At 44.7% G+C, this 25,779-nt stretch overlaps 1 protein-coding gene across 1 annotated transcript in view; it reads right to left on the bottom strand.

Moving 5' to 3' along the window:
• Positions 1 to 25,779, bottom strand: part of TRPM2 (transient receptor potential cation channel subfamily M member 2) — a 262,145-nt gene that overhangs the window by 188,660 nt on the left and 47,706 nt on the right. Inside the window, exons 4-6 of the mRNA XM_040357186.1 lie at positions 25,577 to 25,760; positions 18,363 to 18,529; positions 16,059 to 16,239 (exon numbers count right to left, since the gene is read on the bottom strand). Coding sequence (XP_040213120.1) covers positions 16,059 to 16,239; positions 18,363 to 18,529; positions 25,577 to 25,760 — 532 coding nt within the window. The remainder of the gene's footprint in view (positions 1 to 16,058; positions 16,240 to 18,362; positions 18,530 to 25,576; positions 25,761 to 25,779) is intronic.

The raw sequence follows: 25,779 nt of genomic DNA, 5'->3' as shown, positions 1-25,779 counted from the left end.
CTACGGAGCAACCAATTCTTGGTCCATGAACGTGTCCTCCTCCTGTTCATGAACTCCTCATTGTCTAGGTCATAAACAAACAGACCTATAGACAGAAGATGCTTAGCACGAAGTCGGCGACGACTAGGTGCCTGCAACATGGCTACAAGGATAGTTACGAACGACAAATCAGAATTGCACTAAACAGACCGCAGTGAAGAACAGCAAGACCTATGAAGAACGACCCTGACAATGAAAAACGCGGGGACAGGACCGCAATGTAAAACAATACGACCTGACCGCACGTCTCGATTGCCTAGATACGACCCACACAAGTACAAACTGAACGGCAGAGATCAATCTGAAAGCACAAAGACTGAAAAGCACGAATCGTCACTCACCAAACTTTTACTAACACGCGTAAACACGGAATCAGCAAAAGGAGCCCCAAGGGTGGCGCCAACAAAATCAAACCTCCCCTTTATAGTCGCGTCATACGTCGTGAGCGTCATCGCGCCGGAGAACGACAAGATTTTGGTATGTTACGTGTGTACGCAAAGCAAGCCTGCCGAGCTTCTCGACAAGTTCAACAAGGAACTCGTCGAGGAACTCGACGGGCTTGGCACGTCGAGTTTCTCTGTCGTGTGTACGAGGCCTCAGAGACATTGTATGCCCTTTATTAAGAAGAGAACAAAGGCAGATGTATCAGCTCTAGGCCTATGAACGTGCAACAGATTATTCAACAGGGTTTCCCAAATAGGTCTGACAGCCATCTTTGTTGAGGGCAAAGGTGAATTTTCTTCTTCTAACCTTCCACTTCTGTAACATCATATTAAAGTGGAACTAAACTTTATCTGAGCACCACAAACCAAAAACACAATTTAAATCATTAATGATATTCAAAGCAAACTTGCTCATCCATCCATTTTCACCATGCTTTATTTTGTTGAAAAATAACTCCCCCTAGCATTTCTAGCCATGGCCATCTTGAGTAAGGGCAGATGATTCATGTAGCATTTACTTCCTGGAATTCATCTGCCCTTAGCTCAGGCATGCAGGCAGGGGGGTGTGCATAGCTGAGAAAGCCACCCATCTCCTCCTCCAGATGAAAGAAAAAAAATTCCCATGAAGACTTCTGGAATGTGTTACATAATTTTGGCCTAGGCCAAAAACCAGGAAGCAACTGAAGAAATGAAAAAAGAGAGTTTAAAACAAGTAAATATAATACAATTTCTTATTTACCAGGACTAGCAGCATAAGGATTAAAAACATTTAATGTTGATTGAAAGAATTTAGTTTTGCTTTAACCACTTGCTTACTGGGCACATAAACCCCCTTCGTGCCCAGGCGAAATTTCAGCTTCCGGCACTGCAGCGCTTTAACTGACATTTGCGCGGTTGTGCGACGTGCCTCCCAAACAAAATTGAAGTCCTTTTTCCCCACAAATAGAGCTTTATTTTGGTGGTATTTGATCATCTCTGCAGTTTTTATTTTTTGCGCTATAAACAAAAAAAGAGCGACAATTTAAAAAATATATATATATTTTTTACTTGTTGCTATAATAAATATCCCAATTTAAAAAAAAAAAAAAAAAAGAAATTCTCAGTTAAGGCCGATACGTATTTTTCGACGTATTTTTGTAAAAAAAAAAAAAAAAATCCCAATAAGCGACTGGTTTGCGCAAAAGTTATAGCTCCTACAAAATGGGGAACAGAATTATGATTTTTTTTATTATTTTTTTTTTTACTAGTAATGGCGGCGATCTGCGATTTTTATTGGGACTGCGATATTGCGGCGGACATATCGGACACTTTTGACACAAATTTGGGACCATTCACATTTATACAACCATCAGTGCTATAAAAATGCAATAATTACTGTATAAATGTGACTGGCAGGGAAGGGGTTAACACTAGGGGGTGAGGAAGGGGTTAAATGTGTATCCTGGGTGTGTTCTAACATTGTGGGGGGAGGGGGTGACTGGGGGAGGTGGCCGATGCTGTGTCCCTATGTACAAGGGACACATATCGGTCTCCTCTCCTCTGACAGCACGTGGAGCTCTGTGTTTACACACAGAGCTCCACGTCCCTGCTGTGTTCCCGCCGATCGCGTGTACCTGGCGGACATCGCGGCCGCCAGGTACACGCATCGGCTCTTCAGCGATGCGCCGGGACAGTGTTTACCCGCTGCGCGCCCCCCAGTTGTGGACGTCTTTTGTCTATAGCGCGGGTCTCAAGTGGTTAAGGGCCTGTGCTATTTTCTTTATCGTACATCACGGGACACAGAGCAGCATAGCCATTACTATGTGGGTTATAGAGTATACCTTCAGGTGATGGACACTGGCACTCTCCGACAGGAAGTTCCCTCCCTATATAACCCCCACCCATAATGGGAGTTATGCTGACCGGATCCGTCGAAGGTACTTCATAGCCAAAGTGGACGGTACCCGGGCCCCAATTCGTGGATGGGGTTTTGCCTATAACGCCTCTCTATTGGAGGGCTGGACTCTGGGTTCCAGGAATGGTTCTCTTATAACCAAGCAATACCTGTTGCCAAAGTGCTTTATAGGTCCAGGGGAGTGGTGTTCCTAGCTTGGACCCCGGTCCCTGAAGGTCTATGACGATACCCACGGAGAAGGGGGAAGATTGGGCCTCTTGCACAGCAATACCCTGCGGCGTGGAGAAGGTAAGCGGAGGGCTCACGGAACTTGGTTTGTCAGTAAGCCCTCCACAGGGGACTATGGGTCTAGCCCACTACATGCCTCTGTGCATGGGCAAATTAAAACCACAAAGTCTGTTTGATCGGATGGCTCAAATACCCATGTTTAGTTTCCCCTGGCTGGTCTAGTAGGCTGCTGCTGCTGCCATAAGGTTAGGATGTCAGTCCTGTTATTTCCCTGCTTGGTTAAGTAAGTGAAAGAGACATACCATCCAGTCCGGAAGCAGTATATGCGTTCCCCCGGTAACCTGTGCGGGTGTCACGCTCCAGCAGCTTCATGTGTCCTCTCCCATCATGACCTCCTGCTTCCTCTGGCGGCGTCGGGGACGCACGCGCGCGCACGGACGTGTTGTAAATATATACGCTGCGACGCTGCGTGGGGGGGGGGGCAGGCAATGTCTGGGCGGTCTTCTGGACAAAGTTACACCCGGTGGCCAATTGTAGTACACACCAATACAAGAGCCGCTGGCTCAATACGCTCAAATTACAGCCGGTGTACTTAGCAGCAGCCTGAGCATATACCCACTGCCTGATTTACAGCAGTGCTCTGTGCTAGTCCAGCATTTAAGGAGGCAATACTTAACTCAAACATAGTGAGTTATAAGCCCTTGGGGCGCTGTATTGACCTATCCTTCTTTAGGTTCTGGTAAGTCTTGAGTTTGTCCAACATTACCCTAGCCTACATACTTATTCACAGATAAGGTGTGTATTTGTCTCCAGCTGTGACAGTCAGTTGTATAACAGCGGAGTACCTCGGGTTTGTATCATGGCTCCTAAGGGTACGGGAAATACCAAAAATGCTAAAGGTGCAAAGAAGCAGAAGGGTTCCCCATCGGGCTCTGAGGATCTCGGCCATGCTTCGGCTGTCCCTTCCTCCCCTGATAGACCAGAGGTCATTGCCCTAGGTGAGCCATCGGTGTTGCTAGGTGCTACAGCTGGCCCTACTCAACCAGCTCCTGCCTATGTTACGGAGGAGATGTTGGCCTCCACCCTGGGTGGATTGGAACAGAGGATAGCAACTTTGATTGCGTCCTCATTACCTGGGAGGAAACGGGCTAGGTCCCCATTCCCTAGGTTCGGGTCCCCAGATGAGGAAATCCTTTTCCCAGAGGAATTTGCGTTTCCGGGAGTTCAGACAGACGAACGCTTGGAGCATTCAGGTTCTGAGGAATCAACTATAGAAGAACCTTTTTCAGCTTCCCATGCAGAAAAACTGTGGATCCAGTCCCTAGCGGACATGGTACGGTCTGCGTTTAAGCTGCCTCTCACTGAGCCTCAGGCTTCCGCAGTGTCCTCCCTGGGCTCCTTGAAGGCACCCCAGACCAACTCGGTTTTTCCGGTCCACCCCTTATTAAAGGACCTGATTTTTCAGGACTGGACGAGACCAGATAGGATATTTCTTCCTCCTAAAAGGTTCTCGGTTCTATACCCCATGGAGGAAGGGTTCTCTAAAAAGTGGGTTGTCCCTACGGTGGACACAGCCATCTAATGCGTTAATAAGGCTTTAACTTGTCTGGTGGACAATATCCATATGTTCAAGGATCCAGTCGATAAGAGACTAGAGACCTTGCTGAAAGCCTCTTTAGCCACAGCAGGGGCAGTGGTTCAACCAGCCGTGGCCGCCATAGGAGTGTGCCAGGCATTAAAAGACCAGGCAAAACAGGCTCTGAAGGACCTTCCAGCTCAACAAGCTCGAGATCTGTCCGATCTAGAGAAAAAAAGAGGATCACCGCTCCAGGTGGGTCGCTATGTAGAGTAGACTGACTCAGGATACCGTGGGTGCTGGCAATGCACTGACCATGCATGAGATACGAAGAGAGGAAATGGATAGCCGCACTCCAATAACCAAAAAGGCTGTCTTTTTATTCAAACGAACAGCAAATACATCACTTCACAAGGTCACAGCAAAGGAACAGGGGAACAGCCGACGCGTTTCGCACTGAACTAGTGCTTAATCATGGCTAGTTGTCCGATCTACCTAGAGCTCTATGTTTTGCGGTGGATGCCATTAAAGATTCCATCCAGCAAGCTTCCCGTCTATCTCTGTTCTTAGTACATATGAGAAGACTCTTGTGGTTAAAGAACTGGTCTGCAGAAACCCCCTGCAAGAAGCTCTTAACTGGTTTCTCCTTTCAGGGAAAAAGATTGTTTGGAGAAGATCTGGACAAATACATACAGAAGATCTCCAGTGGCAAAAGCACCCTCCTGCCTGTTAAAAGGTTTTGGGGTCCCTCTTTCAAACGTCCAGCCTCTCCAGTCCCAAGGCCCTCAGCCTCTAGGCAGTATCGACGGCCTTCTGGACGTACATCCACAAATAGGTCGCAGGGGCAGGCTTCAGGTAACAAGAGACCGTGGTCTCGCAAACCAGCCAAAGCTGCCCCTAAATCGACGTTATGAAGGAGCGCCCCCACTCTCACGGGTAGGGGGAAGGCTCCGTTTTTTCTCAGTGGCTCTAGGATACAGGCTGGAGTTTCGAGAGTTCCCCCTCCTAATTTTCAGGTGTCAAGCCTACCCGTCGATCCGCTAAAAAGAGTTTCTCTCTTGACAGCCTTGGATCACCTCCTGGCTCAAGGGGTGATCGTGAAGGTACCGGCTCAGGAACACGGTCAAGGGTTTTATTCAAATCTGTTCATCATTCCGAAGCCAAATGGCGATGTCAAGCCAATATTGGATCTAAAGGGGTTAAACTGTTTCCTAAAGATCTGCTCATTCCGAATGGAGTCAATTCGCTCGGTGACGGACGCCCTACAAGGGGAGGATTTTGTGGTCTCCATCGATATCAAGGACGCATACCTCCACGTTCCAATTTTCCCCGGGCATTTCAGGTTCCTTCGGTTTGCGGTAGACCAACAGCATTACCAGTTTGTGGCTAGCCACGCCCCCCCGAGTCTTTACAAAGATTCTGGCCCCTGTATTAGCCAACTTAAGGGCGCAAGGTATTTTGGTCCTAGCTTATCTGGACGACCTCTTGGTGATCGATCACTCTGCAGCCAGCCTGAGTCGGGCAGTGCTCCTGGTGGTTCAATATCTCGAATCTCTAGGCTGGGTTCTAAACCGGAACAAGTCGGCTTTACAGCCAACAAGGAGATTAGAATATCTCGGTTTGATCCTAGATACAGAGTATCAGAAGATCTTCTTGCCCCAGGCAAGGGTAGACTCCATAAGAGAGTTAATCCAAGTAGTTCTGAGCAGCGCAAAGCCAACTATTCGCCTCTGTAGGGCAAGCTAGTAGCCACCTTTGAGGCGGTGCCCTACGCCCAGATCCACTCTTGGAAATTACAGAGAGCCATCCTGATGGCCTGGAACAAGAGAGTCCAGGCATTGGATCTTCCCATAACCCTGTCCTATTCAGCACGTCAGAGTCTGTGCTGGTGGTTAATTCCACAGAATCTGCTGAAGGAAAGATCGTTCAGCCCTATCTCTTGGAGGATGGTGGAGGATAGTGACTCTGTCCATAAATCTGTTAGAGATACGAGCGGCTCGGTTAGCCCTAACGGCCTGGACAACAGAGTTACGCAGCGTATCACCAGGTCTCTATGGCTCAGGTCTGCAGGGCAGCGACCTGGTCATCAGTCCACACATTTACGAGATTTTATCAAATGGACGTTAGGAGGAACGCCGATACAGCCTTTGGGCGGGCGGTTCTGCAGGCTGCAGTATAGAATCCTCTTGTCCGATGGCACCCGTTGTTTTTTTCTGCCTGGATAGTCTCCCTCCCCTCATTTGGTATTGCTTGAGGACATCCCACATAGTAATGGCTATGCTGCTCTGTGTCTCGTGATGTACAATAAAGAAAAAAGGATTTTTAATAAACAGCTTACCTGTAAAATCCTTTTCTTGGAGTACATCATGGGACACAGAGCTCCCGCCCCTCTTATGAGGAATTTTGGGATGCATATTGCTTGCTACAAAACTGAGGTACTCCCATTATGGGTGGGGGTTATATAGTGAGGGAACTTCCCGTTGGAGAGTGCCAGTGTCCATCACCTGAAGGTACACTCTATAACCCACATAGTAATGGCTATGCTGCTCTGTGTCCCGTGATGTACTCCAAGAAAAGGATTTTTACAGGTAAGCGGTTTATTAAAAATCCTTTTATCATTAGTTTGAAATGCTTTCAGGATTACAGAGCTTGAGCTTGTGCCAAGAAACATCTTCCAACATGTTCCTTCAACTGAAGTCAATAAAACCATCAACTTCTATTAAACAGGGATCGCCACACACTGCTTTAAAATTTGGCCAATCCCTGCTGAACCAGCCGAATTTTGATAAGTGTATTGCCAGCTTTACCTCTCACCCCTTTCCCTTTTTTTGTTTTTAACCCATGTTACAATAATGCAACATAATATGACACAAGTATTCCTTGAGTTCACATGCTCTACCTGTTGTACAGTTGTAAAGCTGATTCTGTAAAATTGATCTTAGACAATTTCTGTGACTAAAAATCTTTCTTTCAATAAAACTGATTTTATGAGAAACATCTAGAAGAAAGGGGTGCAATTTCACAATATCCTCCAGTTTAGCAGATAATTGTTAGGAAAGGTTAGAACAGTTTTTTTTAAAATTCTTTCTGTATTCCATGAGAAGAAATGTAATCTCACTTCCTGGAGACCGCATATGTAGGTGAAATCTCACCAACCAACAAGGACCTAGGCAGCAACATAAACCCGAAAGAGGAAAAAAAATATGGAAAATACGCAAAAAACTATTCATGCCTTGTACATGCGATCGGAATTTCTGATGGGCTAAACTCATGCCAAATTCCGACCGTCCAAAACGCAGTGACGTACAATACTACGACGAGCCAAGAAAAATTAAGTTCAATGTTTCTGAGCATACGTCGTCTTGATTCTGAGCATGCGTGTTTTTTTCACACAGACAAAATCAATTTCCGATAGGATTTTTTTCCATCAGAAAAAAAGAGAACATGTTCTCTTTCTAAATTCCGACGGAAAAAAGTTTGATGGGGACCACACACGGTCGGAATATCCGATGAAAAAATTCCGTCTGACTTTTTTCATCGGAAATTCCGATCATGTGTACAAGGCAAAAGCCCTGCGATCATAGAGCTGCTAGCACACAGCGTGACAATACAAAACCTTGTACACAAATATAATGAAAGCATATAAACATAGACAGCAAAAGAAAAGATAACAATTCCAGTTGTAGATGAGAGATATCCACCACACGCAGATATGACGACGTGTGCTTGAACCTTATCTCACCATGCACTCACTAGAACTAAATATTGCAAATACATACAGTATCTCACAAAAGTGAGTACACCCGTCAAATTTTTGTAAATATTATATATATCTTTTCATGAGACAACACTGAAGAAATTACACTTTGCTACAATGTAAAGTAGTGAGTGTACGGCTTGTATAACAGTGTAAATTTGCTGTGCCCTCAAAATAACTCAACACACAACAAATGTGAGTACACCTCTAAGTGAAAATGTCCAAATTGGGCCCAATTAGCCATTTTCACTCCCCAGTGTCATGTGACTCATTAGTGTTACAATGTCTCAGGTGTGAATGGGAAGCAGGTGTGTTAAATTTGGTGTTATCACTCTCACTCTCTCATACTGGTCACTGTAAGTTCAACATGGCACCTCATGGCAAAGAACTCTGATGATCTGAAAAAAAGAATTGTTGTTCTACATAAAGATGACCTAGGTTATAAGAAAATTGCCAAGACCCTGAAACTGAGCTTCAGCACGGTGGCCAACACCATACAGAGGTTTAACAGGAAAGGTTCCACTCAGAACAGGCCTCGTCATGATCGACCAAAGAAGTTCAGTGCACATGCTCAGCATTATATCCAGAGGTTGTCTTTGGGAAATAGACGCATTGCTGCAGAGGTTAAAGGGGTGGGAGGTCAGCCTGTCAGTGCTCAGACCATACGCTGCACACTGCATTAAATTGGTCTGAATGGCTGTCTTCCCAGAAGGACGTCTCTTCTAAAGATGATGCACAAGAAAGCCTGCAAACAGTTTGCTGAAGGCAAGCAGAATAAGGACATGGATTACTGGAACCATGTCCTGTGGTCTGGTAAGACCAAGATAAACTTATTTGGTTCAGATGGTGTCAAGTGTGTGTGCGGCGGCAACCAGGTGATTGCTTACAATCAAGCATGTTGGTGGGAGTGTCATGGTCTGGGGCTGCATTCTGATGACATCAGTTCTGTGATGTCATCATGGAGGAGTGGAAGAGGACTCCAGTGGCAACATGTGAAGCTCTGGTGAACTCCATGCCCAAGAGGGTTAAGGCAGTGCTGGAAAGTAATGGAGGACACACAAAATATTGACACTTTGGGCCCAATTTGGACATTTTCACTTAGGGGTGTACTCACATTTGTTGCCAGCGGTTTAGACATATTGGCTGTGTGTTATTTTGAGGGGACAGCAATTTTACACTGTTATACAAGCTGTACACTCACTACTTTACATTGTATTAAGGTGTTATTTCTTCAGTGTTATCACATGAAAAGATATAATAAAATATATTTACAAAAATGTGAGGGGTGTACCCACTTTTGTGAGATACTGTATAAGGCCCCTTTCACATGGACGGATAGAATGGTGCTTTCAGTTGCAGATTTTACCGCAGCTAGAAGCACACAATGCTTTCCTATGACACCCTTCACACACTGCGGTTACTTGCGGTTTTGTTACCCGTGGTTTTGTGCGGATAGAAAAAATTGAATTGAATGCTACCAGCTGCGATATACCGCAACTATCGGCACATAACCGCAGGTAACCACAGTGCACTCTGTCAGCTGCGTTTGGCATGAATCTTGAGGAGGAACTCTACGCCAAATTTCAAATAAAAAACCGGCATGGGTTCCCCCTCCAAGAGCATACCAGGCCCTTGGGTCTGCTATGGATTTTAAGGGGAACCCCCATACGCCAAAAAAACGGCGTAAGATCCATAAACGCCCCAAGATCCATACCAGACCCTTATCCAAACACGCAGCCCGGCCAGTCAGGAAAGGAGGGGGTGATTATTACCCCCCCTTCTTAACCGTACCAGGCTGCATGCCCTCAACATGGGGGGTAGGTGCTTTGGGACAGGGGGGCGCCCTGTGGCCCCCACCCCAAAGCACCCTGTCCACATGTTGATGAGGACAGGGCCTCTTCTCGACAACCCTGGCCGTTGGTTGTCGGGGTCTGTGGTCAAAGAGATTATCGAAATCCAGGAGCCCCCTTTAATAAGGGGGCCCCCAGATCCTGGCCCCCCACCCTAGGTGAATGAGTATGGGGTACATCATACCTCTACCCATTCACCTGGAGGGAAAAAAAATGTAAAAAAAACACATTACACAGGTTTTTAAAGTCATTTATTAGTCAGCTCCAGTGGTCTTCTTCCGACTTCTCCGCTCTTTCGGGGGGCCTTCTGCCGGGCCCCCCACGCTTTCTTCTTTAGCTCTTTTACGAGCGTGGGGCCCTGGGCTTCTTTCGCCTTCTGCCAGGGGCGTGGTCCCGGTCTTCACCGTCATCTGGTTCTCTTCTGCCGGGGGCCCCTGCTTTCTTCTTTAGCTTTTTTATTATGAGCAGGGGGCCCCGGGCTTCTGTCGCCTTCTGCCTTCTTCTTCTCTTCTTCGATGTTGACACATTGCTTCCTCCCCCACTGTAATGCCATGTGCGCGGCTCTCACCGATTTATATAGGCCTCTTATGAAGTCACAGTCCCATCATGCTCCAGGTGGTGATGACATAAGGGGGTGGGGTCACCAGGTGATATCCGCCCTCTTATGTCGTCACCACCCGGAGCATGATGGGACTGTGACATCATAAGAGGCCTATATAAATCGGTGCGAGCCGCACACACGGCATTACAGCGGGAGGAAGCGGCGTGTCAACATCGAAGAAGAGAAGAAGGCAGAAGGCAACAGAAGCCCGGTGGCCCCCGCTCGTAAAAGAGCTAAAGAAGAAAGCGGGGGCCCCCGGCAGAAGAGAATCAGACGGCGGTGAAGACCGGGACTACCCCTGGCAGAAGGTGACAGAAGCCCGGGGCCCCCCGCTCGTAAAAGATCTAAAGAAGAAAGTTGGGGCCCCCGGCAGAAGAGAACCAGGCGGCGGTGAAGACCTGCACCACCCCCTGGGCAGAAGGCGACAGAAGCCCGGGGGCCCCACGCTCGTAAAAGAGCTAAAGAAGAAAGTGGGGGCCCCCGGCAGAAGAGAACCAGGCGACGGTGAAGACCGGGACCACCCCCCCTGGCATAAGGCATCGAAGAAGCCCGGGGCCCCTGCTTGTAAAATAGCTAACGAAGAAAGCGGGGGCCCCGGCAGAACGCCCCCGAAAGAGAGGAGAAGTCGGAAGAAGACCCCCGGAGCTGACTAATAAACGATGTACCCCATACTCATTCACCTAGAGTGGGGGAGCCGGGATCTGGGGGCCCCCTTATTAAAGGGGGCTCCTGGATTCCGATAAGCTCCCCGCCCGCAGACCCCGACAACCAATGGCCAGGGTGGTCGGGAAGAGGCCTTGTCCTCATCAACATGTGGACAGGGTGCTTTGGGGTGGGGGGCCTACCCCCCATGTTGAGGGCATGCGGACTGGTACGTTAAGGAGGGGGGGCGTTCACTCGTCCCCACCCCCTTTCCTGACCGACCGGGCTGCATGCTCGGATAAGGGTCTGGTATGGATCTTGGGGGGGGGACCCCACAGCGTTTTTCGGCGTACGGTTTTGCCGTTTTTTTATTTGAAATTTGTCATGGAGTTCCCCCTCAAGATTCATACCAGACACAGTGCTTGGTATTGGCAGGGATCCAAGTCGGATCCCTGTTCAATATCGTGCCGCGGCTAAACGCAACCGCAGCTAATCTCACTGTACAAATGCAGCTGACCGCTGTGCCTGAAGTCTTGAATTTCAGGAGAACATAAACATGCTTTTAACTGCGGCAGAACAGCCGTCCGTGTGAAAGGGGCCTAAAAGTATGATATTGTTGGGGAAAAGATATGTTCCACTACGTGCCACAAAAGTTCCAGTGATCTTAATCCTCCACCAATTACGCACTCACCACAAATATGTAGTATATAAGCCTTTATTAGATCCCCATTGCAAGTAATTCCCCAGGCTTCCTCTTGTTTGTGGCACAAACTTTCTCCTAAAACTTCAAAATCTCCACAAAAAAGCTTACCACACATAGTCCAGAAAGTTCTATATAGTGTAGTACTTTTTTGCCAAATTTTTTAGCCTAAAAATATAGCTTAAAACACTGCAGCATACAAAAATGCACATGTAAAAACAAACATTCAACTTGCCAGACTTACAAAAATGGCCACCGTTCCAAAAATCGGAAAGCAGTGGTGTGACGTCAGCACGTAGGCCCCTCCCAACGTGTTTTGTTCAAATGCATGTCCTAAGAGGAGACGCCTTCCATTTATAATAAAAAAATTATAACATTTTGTCTAAATCCCTCTGCTTTAATGTATCTGTAATATCTCTAAAATGCAAAAAGGTGAGCCAAGAAAATAAGTATGCAAAGGCGGCTAAACAGGAGTGCTGAGATGAGTCCTCTACTAATAACATCCAAAGGGAGACTTGATAAGCCATTATAGCAAGGATAAAGCAGAGCCGACTAAAGAGTACAGCCTTTTACAAACTGCATATGAGGTAATTTGTATTCATGTACATAAGCTTCACGGTCTGTGTCTGTCATTTAATCAGCTTAGGTCTATAAACCAGTGTGAGCAGATGGTGATAGCGATATTCAAATTAAAATATTATAGCTATACTATGTTTTATATCTGTTTTATTTGCATCTTGCTTAACAATATAACAATAATTAACAGATAAAAAAAACAATTATCTTCTTAGAAGGAAGTAGTAGTGATCTTTGTATATTTGTTGCATGGTTTACCACCTTTAACAGGTTTAAAAATGTGGTGAATAGAGGTGCACCATTTATATAGTGAGATAAATATAATAGGATTGAATTACTAAAGTAAAAATATACTGTACACAGCACTTACCCTTATGTGACAGCAAAATAAATAATTAAATGAATAATGTATATAATATATCAAAAACAATTAATTCATTAAGGTGGTATAAAAAGTGCAAAATGTGCCATATACAGTACAGTATGTAAATTCATAGCATATTGTAAGGTGCACTTAATCAATAAATATAGTCCATTATATGATGTATAAAGTGTGCAGCTCTTTTCTCCCCTCACTTCCGCTTCTCGCTGGATTTGCTGCAGCACTGGGAGCCATGGACGGGGCCGAGTCCCACTGTCTGTGTCAATGAACCCAGCAGCGGGGCTCAGTGTAAGCACACACGAGTGCCCCCTGTGATAGACCTACCGACTATGTGCCCTGGCATTTGAGGGAGCTACAAGCATTTAAGAAGATATTCTGTTATGTAATGCAAAAGGCCATGATGGTCTCTGCCAGTGTGGGACTCATAGCAGATGTATGTGAAAGGAATGCTGATTAATGAGATCTGGAAAGCCCTGGGTCTCGGTCTCCTGTTGTCTACTAGATTCGCTAATCAGCTTCCCATGGGGGCACTGGACAGAGGGGAGAGGCCAGAAGGGCCAGCAGGGGACCTGAAAAGAGGAGGTTTGCGGCCACTTTGTGCAACTCCATTGCACAGAGCAGGCAAGTATAGATATTTTTGTTATTTAAAAAAAAATACCTTTACAATAACTTTAAAGCCTAACTCCAGGTTTTTTGTGACTTTAAGGCTGGGTTCACATGTAAGCCACATGTGGCTCACAGCAGGGGTCTGGTGCATCCCCGTTCACCATTTCATATCCGATTTCAGCACAAATTTTGGGCTGAATCTGGACCTGAAATGGACCAAAAGACACACAGGACCCTTGTGCAAATTTGCACTGGAGCTGCAACGGAGATATGTGAACCGGCTCCATAGAGAACCGGTCACAATCCCCTGCTATTAGCTATTTGCTTTACTAGCAGATACGCCTGTATAAACTATATTTAGCATCAGCTACCTACAGTATATGGCACTGCTTTCTGGATCGGAACTTACTGCCCTACTCCCGTAACAAAACTGAGACAATTCTTGAATCCAGGATCTTTAGGAGCAAATTACAAAATTTGGTTCAGATTAAGAATCAGATTCAAAATATTTTACTAATCCCAACAGGGAAATTATTATGGGAAGGATATGGGCCAGGAGAAAATTCTTGGAACAATCAGGGGCTGTCCTGGAAGGAGTGGAGTACTATCAGGATCTGGATCTGAGCCCAGGACCTAGAGGTCACTTGAAATTCTGGACAGATCGCTACCCGATCCCTTGGACAACCTTACTTTATATCTTGTTTCTGTTGAACCTTCAACTCCTTGCTCCTCCCGTAAACTTCCTATTTAGGCCATGTCTTTCCCCTCCTGTTTCTTCAGATTCACAGCGGAGATACGACAAAGTATCTCAGATACTCCGTCGTATCTCTCAGAGTATCTATGTGACTGATTCATAGAACCAGTTACGCATAGATATCCCTAAGATCCGACAGGTGTAATTGATTTACACTGTCGGATCTTAGGATGCAGTACCGCGGCCGCCGCTGGGGGGAGTTTGCGTCGTAAACCACCGTCGGGTATGCAAATTAGCAGTTACGGCGATCCACAACGGTTTTTCGCGTTCGCTACGTCGCCGCTAGTCTAGTTTCCCGTCACAAAGTTAGTTGTCGTTTTGGGTGCCTTAACTTTAGACAACAAACGTATTGCTGTCTAAAGTATGGCCGTCGTTCCCGCGTCGAAATTTAAAATTTCACGTCGTTTGCGTAAGACGTCCGGGAATACGGAAGTACGCTACGCGCGTTGCCGATCGAAAAAATGACGTCAGTTCGCGCAAAGCATGGCGGGAATTTCGAAACGGAGCATGCGCAGTAGGTCCGGCGCGGGAGCATGCCTAATTTAAATGGTACCCGCCCCATTCGATTTGGACCGCCTTGCGCCGGACGTGTTTACGATACACCGCCGCAAGTTTCCAGGTAAGTGCTTTGTGGATCGGGCACTAAAACTGAAAACTTGCGGCGGTGTAACGTAAATGGCTTACGTTACACGGCGCAATTGTACCTGAATCTGGCCCCTTGTTTTTTTTATCAACCACGCTTTTGTCCGATCCCAACTTGATACCCACTCATTACTGACTTTTAGCTTATTCAGCTACAATTTATTCTGATCCCGACCTACTATGACCCATTACTAACCTTTAGCTTTTACATCTACTATGCTTCCACTTGATCCCAAGCTGGTACATCTGTTAGAATACCCCTGCTCAACTCCTGGTGGATGACCCTGCAGACCATGACCTGGCACTAGCACGCTGTGAAACCCATCTCTACCATCAGGAACCAGGGTTGCCAACTTTCAGTAAATTTACAAACAGTTAGTAAAATCCATAATTGTTGCATCTGGTAATGAATGTCAGTTGCGGACATGCAGCCTACATGTCCATAATGGACAATCAAGGACAGATGCAAAAAGTACAGATTTTACAAACTGTTACTGAAAGTTGGCAACCCTCTCAGGAACTCTGATGAAAACCAGTTAGTTCTTAGACCCTTGTGCCTCAGGTGAGCCCATACTACCTGCTAGAGGAAACCTGCTTGTGTATTTATCCTGCTGGTTATTGTGTGAAACGTTCTACTGCTATAGCTACTGGTCTCCAAACCTAACCCCTGGCCGTAATACTGAGGTTGTGACATCATCCGCCCGCCTCTCTACCTCAGTCAATGGGAATAAGCCCACAGGAATGCTCCATGTGATTGGCTGAGCATCAGTCAGCAGTCATCAGTTAGTTTCGACCACCTTGGTCCAAATTAACTATTTGTAGTCAAACTAAATCTTGAGTTCAGCTTTAACTTTTTGCCTATTGTGGTTAAGCAAACTCATCAGGTGATAATAACCTCCTTTCATAAAGAATTTCTATTGCATTTATCAGTATTCCTTGTGTGTTTTATGAAAAACACAGAAAAGGAAGTTAAGATTTTTTTACAGCATAATCAAAATTATAGTTACTCACAGATAAAAAAGTGCTTATCCAGAGGAAACTTTGCACTTTTTATAGCACCTTAAAATATTTTAGTAAGGCTAGACTTTGGTAAAAGTTTTTTTTATACACTAGAGGAGTAGAGGGTGTTCACTTCCCTTAGAATAAAGCAAAGCAATGTTTCCATGGGATACCTTTGTCCCCCTATGTACCTTGTGCATTATTTGCTATTCAAACTGAAAACACCATCACTTAATTCCCTAAATTAAGTCAACATCTAATTTAAGACAAAACACCCCTCATTTAGCAAACAAAACCATTACATGACCATACAGTATGCAGCTATATTCGCTATAGGCGCTTGCCATTTCCTATTGAACTCTTGCTTACCGCCTTTTACTTTTGTCTGCTCTGAAATGAACTTTTCCAGCTTTGCCCGCAGAGTGATTTCAACACCATATCTTCCATTTGTACCATCATCCACAAGAATAAAATGGGAATGGTTATTATCTAAACAGGATAGACTTCCTTGGTTATCTTCATCTATCTGGTATTCAGCTGGAAATGCCCCCTGCATATGTGAAAAAATACAATACATTATGAAAAAAATAAACTAGGTTTGTAATATGTATGAGAATGCTTCAATACATCAAACGACAAGAGCCGTTCTTTTTTCCACAATGCATCTCAATAGTCAGTATGTGTGTGGCCACATCCTTCTAAGCAATATAAAGTGTACATCTAAAGTTAAAAGAAGAGAGCTGTCATTACATGTAGGCTCCATGGTTGTCACCCTGATCCTGGCTTTACTTCCTAGCCAGTTACTGATCTGGATCGAGCATGCAGCCAGTGAAGTTGGAAAAATCTGAACTGTTATCCGGCATGGTCAGTGATGTTGGAAAAATCTGAACTGTTATCCGGCATGGTCAGTCATGTTCCACATACACATAAGAGCCAATTTAGTTACAAGCATGTGTTTGGATTTTTGTTGGAAGACCGCACAAACATGCAGAGAACCAACATAATTACAGAGGTGCTTAAAGAACTCATATAAGAGTTCACACAACATCTATTTATAAAAAAAATTAAATACAATTTTGGCACTTTAATGATTTGTTTGTATTATTATTATTATTATTATTATACAGGATTTATATAGCGCCAACAGTTTGCGCAGCGCTTTACATCAAATAAAATAACAGATGAATGAAATTAAATAATAACTTAATGGACATTATAGGATGTATTTTTAAAACATTTGCAAAGCAATTTGCCCAATGAAAGTGCATGTACATTTATTCTGTGTGAATGGTGAAAACAATTTATGTTATAAGACTATTTCTTGCACTGGTCAAATTTTTTTTCATAAACGAAAATGACTGCTTTCGGTCACTAGATGGAGCTTAGTATAATAGGAATTCCGTCGGAATTTGGAATTTGTGATTTGGCCGGGCAAAAGCCCTATCGTGTGTACGCGGCATACGTCTCAATGTGGTGTTTTCTGTTTTAAATCAATAAAAAATCTTTGACAAACACAGGGAACAGCCCAATAACGCAGTTTTTTTTGCCATTCGCACAGAACAAATTTTCTTGCACTTTCACTGGGCGAATTGCTATATGATATTTTTTTTATGAATACCCCCCTATGATTACACACTATTTAATATAAAACACAGTCGATGATTATGTTTCCTTCATGTTAAACTGCAATAAAGGTTTGTAAGCTCTGTACTATCTCGAATGCGCCGTCATATGTTCTTCTCAAAGGCTTAACTTATTTTTAGATTTAGTCAGACAGGTGAGGGGTTATCATCACTACCCTGATCACCCATGTCCCCAGGAATAAAGGTGAGGGTATGTGAATAAAGGGGAAATCTTTCAGTGGGTATTGTCTTTCAGTGACAACTCTCACTTCCTGTTGAATCTTCAGAACAGGAACAAAGAGAAATTTCCCCAATGGGAAACAGATATAACAAAATGACAGTGGTTTCACAGTTCATGCTCATTAAAGCACTATTGTGGTTATTAGACCACAGCAGGGTCTTGACTGGTTGGACAAAAATTACAAGTTTTTCAAAATAAATTGTACTACTTGCCATGATAAGCTGCCAAAACCTTAGAGCAGCTCAAAATCACTTTACTTTTAAACAAAATAACCAAAATAAAAAGACTGTTCATATGAAAAAGATCACAAACTACATGTGTGTTTAGCATTTTTATTTACTACAATTTAGCCCAGCTATAAAAGCATGTGGGCAAATTTTAAAGCAATTTGCCTTCTCTGATCCTTCTCAAAGGCCATTGTGAACTGCACAGTGTATGACCAACAGTGACTACAATGCAGATGTTATTGTACACAATGGAGGACTCTTGTGTGTGTATAGATCACCCCTGGCAATTTCCAATATCTGTAAAAACGTGAGAGGCTAAAAGAGAACAGTGGGGGAATTTATTAAAAATGAAGTGTGCAAATTTTGTTGCAGCTCTGCATAAAAATTAATCAGCTTCCAGGTTTTATTGTCAAAGTTTAATTGAATAAGCTGAAGTTAGAAGCTGATTGGCTACCATGCACAGAGGCACCAGGTTCTGAGTGCTCCAGTTTTAGTAAATCTCCCTCAGTAAGATGAAAAAGTAATAACTTAAGAAAGCACAAACAATATTCGACAAGTAAAACATGTCAAATATAACACTTACTGTAGTAGAAATCAAACTGTTTCGATTATGAACAATTCCCCAGGTAGCTATACCAATGGCAACAACTTCATTGTTCTTATTGGCATTGCCCACGCAAAAATCTCTTACTGCTTCACCAACTTGCTTCATTACACCAGCATGAGAACCACCAGTTATAATCCAGGCACCTACATGACATGTATAGAATATGTGAAAAAATAAACAGTTATAAATACTATATAACATTTGTATATTTTTGAGTGATACAAATTGCACAATGTTACAATTCAACACCCATGCTAATTCTCTAAAATCATTACTGCTTTTTAATACGTAGAAGCAGCAGAAACTATAATTCAGTGTACACTGCTGTTTTCATAATGTGAAAAAGGCCAAACTCACCATCATTCATGTTAGTGTGATAACTGATGATCAAAAATAGTTTATAAATAATCCCCACATCTTACTTTACGCATTACAGCCTAATTTAATAATAACACTACCAGAATATCACTTGTGAAAAGTAATCAGTTTAGAGTTTTAAATTTGCTGAAACCTAACTCTAAATAAAAAAAATAAAAAAAACTCTAAAACTGTCTAAGCTATATTTAAATAATATTTAACATTTTAAAAATATAAGAGGTACAAGGGTGTGTCCTTGCAATGGAGCCATGAGAACGTGCACAGCTGGAGCTCCCTAACACACCGCTGATCTACAGCTTATACCGGCTCGCTACAAGCCCGGGAAGCATTTGCCAAAGAACAGCAAGCCTTCCTTACCGATCCTGCACTGGTTATTTTGTGCGGAGAGACCTATCAGTGATGTCCGGTCCACGAGGGGTGCAGGGGCGCCGCCCCCCCAAGCCTGCACCATCTGTGTGGCCGTAATCTGTGCGGGGCGCTGGACCAACAGGTGAAGCCCCAATTGGCCAAGCACATGACCACAACCTGAGGCCCCTATTGGCCTGTAATATGTTGTCCTCCCACCCTGCGATATGAGCGAATGGGCATTGGCAGTGGCTTCCTGCCCCAGCAGGGGCGTACCGATGGGGGGGGGGAGTGGTGCACCCAGGTCGGGTGACACCCACCAGAGGTGACACCATCCCAAGGGTGGCAGGAGGGCTGTACCCTTTGGCAGTTAATTAGTTATTTTTTTCAGCTGAGCCTGGGACACCCCAGCACCGTGGTCACATTAGCCTGGTCATGTCTGTCACTGTCTTTTCCTTCTGCTCCTACCCACCACTCCTGTAAGCCAGGCCTGTGTCATTATGTTCCACCGGGGCGGCACGGCTGCTGTTGCACACTGTGTCCACAGTCCTTCCTAGCTGCTGCTCAGGTATAGCTGAGGCTGAGCCAGATGCCTGCCCACCATGGGGGGGTGTGGGTTTGCAGTCACAATGTCCACCACCCAGTCACTTGAGCTGGTGTGAGAAGAGGCCCGAATGGGTGTTTGTGTCTGCCCTGCCACCTTGTGCTGATTTGATACAGGGGGAGGAATGTTGCTGTGTGTCCACCACCCACGTATTGTAGCTGATCTGATAAGGGTGGGGGAGCGGTGGCGTTGCTGTGTCCAACATCCAGGTATAGTAGGTGAGCTGGTCTGAACTGGTCTGATAAGGGGGGGTGGTTTGTGGTTTCTGCAGACCAGGTATAGACAGACAGTGATCCACACCTACATCTTGTGACCAACAGATCTGTCCAGCAAGCAGCAGGTCACAGCAGCATCTTTCTATCTTACCTGCGGCCATCAGATCCCATCCAGCAAGCAACACACCTTGTCAGCAGGTCAATTCCAAAATCTGAATCTAATCATCAATGACAATGATGCCATTGTCTGCTGTCCCTAGGGACAGATCCATTCACTATACAGTGGGATCTCTGGATCGGATCTGTCCCTAAGGACAGCAGATATTGCAAAGTATAGACCATATTTTGTATTATCAGCTGTCTCCCAATGTCACTCCAATGTCCCTGTTTATAGCAGCTACAGTCCAGCCCTCCATTGTGGGACAAGTAAAGTCCTATAGAACGAGTCCCGCCTACCTACTTCCGGTTGTTGGATCGCACCATCCCGGAAGGGAATTTGCAATGACACGCACGTCGGTGCCGATTGGCGGAGGAACATGGGGTCTCACGCAGGTGGGTCGGTAAGTGGTTATTTAAGTGCAGGTGAGAAGTGGGGTCCAACTGTACACCCCTGTTGAAGTCTCCTAAGACGAAACCGGTCGGGTACACTGGTCCCACCACTTTTCTACTGCACACTATTGAAATATACCTGTTTATCCATCCAAGGTGACAGGGTTACTGTGTGTTTTACTCTGCTGTGTGTTTTTAAGATTTTTGTACATTTATTTTTTCTGTCACCAGTGTGATTTTTGAAAAATATTTTAATTTTTTTTTTTTACCAATCTACACTATGAGGAGCATTTTTTCCTTTTCTCCCTCTTCCCCAATTTGGAATTGATTGGCTGAGTACCACGGAAGTGCCACGGTGCCATTAGAGTGGAAGTTCTGATCACGGATGTACCTTGAGCACAAGTGACACCTACTACGCCCAGGATAACCATCCGGACGGTGATCAGAGAGGGCAATCCTGTGCGACCCTCCCACCGTATGGTGAGTAGAGGGTCATCTTCATCCGGTAAGAGTACCAAATATTCGGGGATTGCATCTTGAAATATACATCTGATTCAAGTGTATGAGAAGGAGATTACATTTACAACGATTGTATGGTGTATGGACTAAATCATCTAATGCGATTGGGACTTTTGTCTACAGTGGTTCTTAGTCGCTGTTGATTTTTTATTATAGTTTTCATGTGTATGGTTTATTACTGAGATCACATGGATGTTCACTTTTTTGTCACATGGATGACATATATCTTTCATGAACATATTATTGATTTTTTTGGGGTCACTGATAACCCTGTATGTGTGGTTGATTTTCACAAATACTTATGTACACTAATTATGGTTATGCAATTGTCAAGGTAGAATTTATTTATAATAGTTCCCTTTTTGACAATTGATGTATACACTCAGGTGTGTTATATTTTTGTGTTTTTTTTATGTGGATTCACTATATCACTTATGGTGATCATTTTCCGTTACCACAGTTAATATCTAGTGCTAACTAATCACAGCTAACATACTTACCCATAGTGTGTGTGGTCCCATATAGCGTGCATATTGCTGCTTATGGTCTGTGATCACTGTGTCACTTGATTCACCGTATCACTTAAGGTGATCATTTTTTGTTATCACAGTTTAATATCTAGTGCTAACTGATTACAGCTAACACACTTACCCATAGTGTGGGTTGTCCCATATAGGGAGCACATTGCTGCTTATGGTTCGCGATCACCGTGTCACTTGATCCATAATAGACCCGCCATACAGGTGGTTCTCCTTCTTTTTGGCGCTACATTTATTTTCACTTTGTTCACAATTATCCTTTTGTTGTGTTGGCTGCCTATATTTCTGTTTAGTTTAGCGCAATATATTCACTAATTTTACTTTCCTCCACTTCCCTGACCGCGATCTTTCCGAAAATCTGCTTACAACTGACTGAGTGACTGATACCTCTGTCCTGTCCCATCTATTGTCACTGACTGCCATGAATGAACAGCATTGGCTGTTATTACACTGAGCTGGAGGGGACATCCCCCCTCTTGCCGCCCCTCTGCCCAGGTCTCCCTCCCCACCGAGAGACCCAAGACACCAGCCGGCACGTCTGCCGGCTGTCCTGTGACCTAAACAAAGCCCGATTTGACTCAATCAGGTCTCTGATGTAGAAACTTTTTTTTTTAAATGTCGGGGGGTGCCAGATATGGGATCTGCCCCAGGTGCCAAATGCTCTAGGTATGCCCAGGACCATGACCAGCTGCCAGTCTCTCCCCCGCTGGTTGCAGGACTATGTCACAGCCGACAATAAATCTAAGATGGCCACTGCACGAGACATATGTACTGCAGCTGACAGGCAACACTCTCCCTCTCCTGCTTCTGCTCCCTCCCTTCCAAATCCTCCAACACCAGCCGCCACTGGACCTGATCCCAAGCTATCAGGACAATCCAACATGGTGCCGATGAGGAGACAAGCGGGAGGCACTGGGGGGCCTGTGACAGCCTCTGGACAGAAGAGCAATGGTGGGGAGCTGCAGGGGTCAGAATATTCCTCTTGGGTACACTACACTCTCTGATACTCCTCAGGTATTCTGCTCAGATACCACTCAAAGCCCCACTGATGCCCACTCCATAGGCTATTCTCAGCCCCAACAGAGTAAGGAGCTCAGGGAGCTATTTGCTTCTCTACAGTCAGATCTGGATTCCATGGTTCTCTGCATGGAGGGCACATTAACCCTTTGACTGCCAGATCCGTACGGATGTACAGAGGTACCCGCAGGTGGCCAGGTCAGTACAGCGTACAGACCTCATTTCTCCCTCTCCTATAAGCTTATGGTCACTTCAATGACCATAAGCTTATATCAGAATTGTTCAGCAGACTCTGCTGAACAATTCTATAACTCTTATCAGTGGATTACAACGAACTTAACCAATCAAGTTATTAACCTCTAATATGATCGCTGTCTAGGCGATTTGCAAGCTCCCCAGTGTGAAAGCACTCTGGCTTTCACACTGGGATTGCAGATGAGGCTTTACAGGTGCCCCCCCCCCAAAAAAAAAATATTTTTTTTTTTTTTAAATTACTTAAAAAAAAAATGTAAATAAAAAAACAAAACACAAACATAGTAAGAGCCCAGACTCAACCCTCCACGGATAGCTCATCTTCTCCTCCCGGCCAACCCGATCCATCCTGATTGGCCAGGAGGAGAAACCGGAAGATGATAGCGAATATTAATTCGCTATTGTCACAACTCACAAGTGGGTGGGTTCGGGGTGCAATGCTATGCGCCCAAACCCAACCTTTTTCAAGCCAATTAGAGCCTCAGGCTCTAATCATGTGGTTCGAAAAAAAGCAACTCATACAAACGTATGGGTCCGGTGGCCTGCAGGGGAGCCCCAGTGCCCCTAATGGACCAGCTGCTCCTGTTAAGACCCCTTTCACATGTAAAGGACTCTGAAAAAGCAGATCCGCCTGCTCAGTTTGCTCTGTCTGCTGATCCCTGCTGAGCAGGCGGATCACATGTTCGTGTCTGCTCTGCTAATGACGAGCTGACACGGCTCAGCTCGCTATTCTCTCTGGGATGGTCGGATGGAAATCCGATCCCATCTGCTAGATGGATGGGGAATGGAATCCCCATCCATCTGTTTTTAGCAGACTGGATCAGCCTTTACATCAGCCTCTCCATAGAGAACATGTGGTCCGATTCGGCCCGCCTAAAAAATGGACAGGCAGACCCGATCGGTGTGCTTGTGTGAAAGGGGCCTAAGGCCTTATTCACACAGGGGCATACACAGCGTAACTTTACAGGGATGCACAGGTGTTCCGTGCATCTCTGTGCAGGCTGTCCCATTGATGTCATTTGGGATGTAGCAACTGCACCAACAGAGACGTTGCTCCAAATTTTACATCCATGTAGGTCCGCATGCATGTGTGTAAAAGATCCTGCTGAGATGCAACCTCTGAAACATGTTTGGGGTACCATGGGGAAAATGACGTGAAGTTTTACAGGTGTGTAATACCACCTTGTGAATAACTTCATTGCTGTCTCTTTGATTGTTATTGATCTTGTGCATTTATGTAAATTATTGATACATTCATTCCAAAACTCAGTTGAGAGTGGGTTGCCCTTTATCCCCACTTGTTTATGTTTTGACTCTCGAACCATTCTTATGTAAGATCAGGAACAACCCTAACATTACTGGTGTTGTTATGAAGATGAGAGGATATAAGTTGTTGGCTTACTGTATCCAGATGACTTATTTTTTCTTACTCAATCACTGATGCCCCTACCAGATTTAAATGGAGCTCTCTAATTTCAAGACTAACATCCAAAAATCAGAGGCGCTAAATGTAACTTTACCCAGGCCGACAGTCTAACTAAACCAACAACCTGGGGATCTTCCTCGCTTCAGAAAACTCAGCAAACTTCCCACCCTTTTTGGTCTGGGTTAGGTATGACTTTGCTACTTGGGCCACAAAATTGGAATCCTTGGTTTGGAAGAAATGCTGCATTGATGACGGTGCTCCCCTGGCTTTTATGTTTCTTCCAAACTCTATTCTGGGTGCTTTCCTCAAGCAGATTTGTGAACTTTCTCTGGGCTTAAAGGCCCATAGGCTCAATCAACAACTCCTGACTAGACCGAAGACAGGTGGAATAGGTCTACTGTACATCCACAAATATCACAGGGCGACGCATACGGCCCATATTGTGAATTGGTGGCAGCCTGAATCGGATAAAAGGTGGGTACAACTGAAACAATCCTTTTCAAGCTGCACATTGGGAGGCCTACACTGGCTCCCGCAAAATATCCCTTGCACCCTTCATGACCATCCGACAATAGGGGAGACCCTGAAAATGAAGGTCCTTACAGGCACGATTTTGTCTATATCATGCCTCTCTTATATGACTCCCATAATTACACATCTGCTCTTTGAACCAGGAGTACACGACAAGTCATTTTATGCTACTCTTTTTGGGCACCGAGCAGGACATTTCTGGCAATGGCATCACTGCCAGTTGCTCTCTGACATACAAAATATGTTTGAACCTTCACTTCCACTATGGAAGGTAATGCAACTTCGACACTTTATGACGCATAACTGGGGAAAGGTCCAGTCTCTCCGAATGTGAGAAATTGTGATTATTGAAAACTGGTTTTACACTGGTTGTCTCAAACATATAACTTTTTACCTCACTTGGCCGACCTACCCCCAAAAAATATCTAGCTATATGGGAACAAGAGCTGTACACATCCTTTACTGAACAACAGAGTGAAAGAATAATCCAAATGCCTCATAGCTCAGATTTCATCCCAGAGCACCAAAACAATGTAAACCCCACAAAAATAAATTTGGGCAATTTGATAATTCATATGGCAGATTTTCTCTGCTGTGCCAATAAGCAGAGAGTGAATTTTGAATTGTTTTACTTTCCTCTAGGATTAAATATTATTCTATTGTGACAAGAAGCCCTGAGGTTAAACTTTGCGTAAAAGTGTAGAGCAGATGTTCACACATAAATTAAACGAAAATATTAATTTGGTAGACCAATCAAATCAATTTAAACATAACCTAGATAACTGGAATGCATACAAAAGCAACTATAAAATCACCTGTAGTTTGTGCAGCTTTCACAAGACCTCTGCGGAAAATGTTTTTCAATCTCATTTTCATACGGAAGTCCTTGGCCCCACCTGTTACTGATATTAAAAGATTGGGAACTTCAAGACCCCATTGCTGGGTCATCAGTTGGTAGAGGACATTGGATGAAGTATCAGAAGACACTCTCACATACTGCTGGGTTAGAGAAAGAGGA

This window comes from Rana temporaria, chromosome 6 (assembly GCF_905171775.1).
Source record: "Rana temporaria chromosome 6, aRanTem1.1, whole genome shotgun sequence".
Classification (NCBI taxonomy): Eukaryota; Metazoa; Chordata; class Amphibia; order Anura; family Ranidae; genus Rana; species Rana temporaria.
This window is presented reverse-complemented; position numbering and strand designations above follow the sequence as displayed.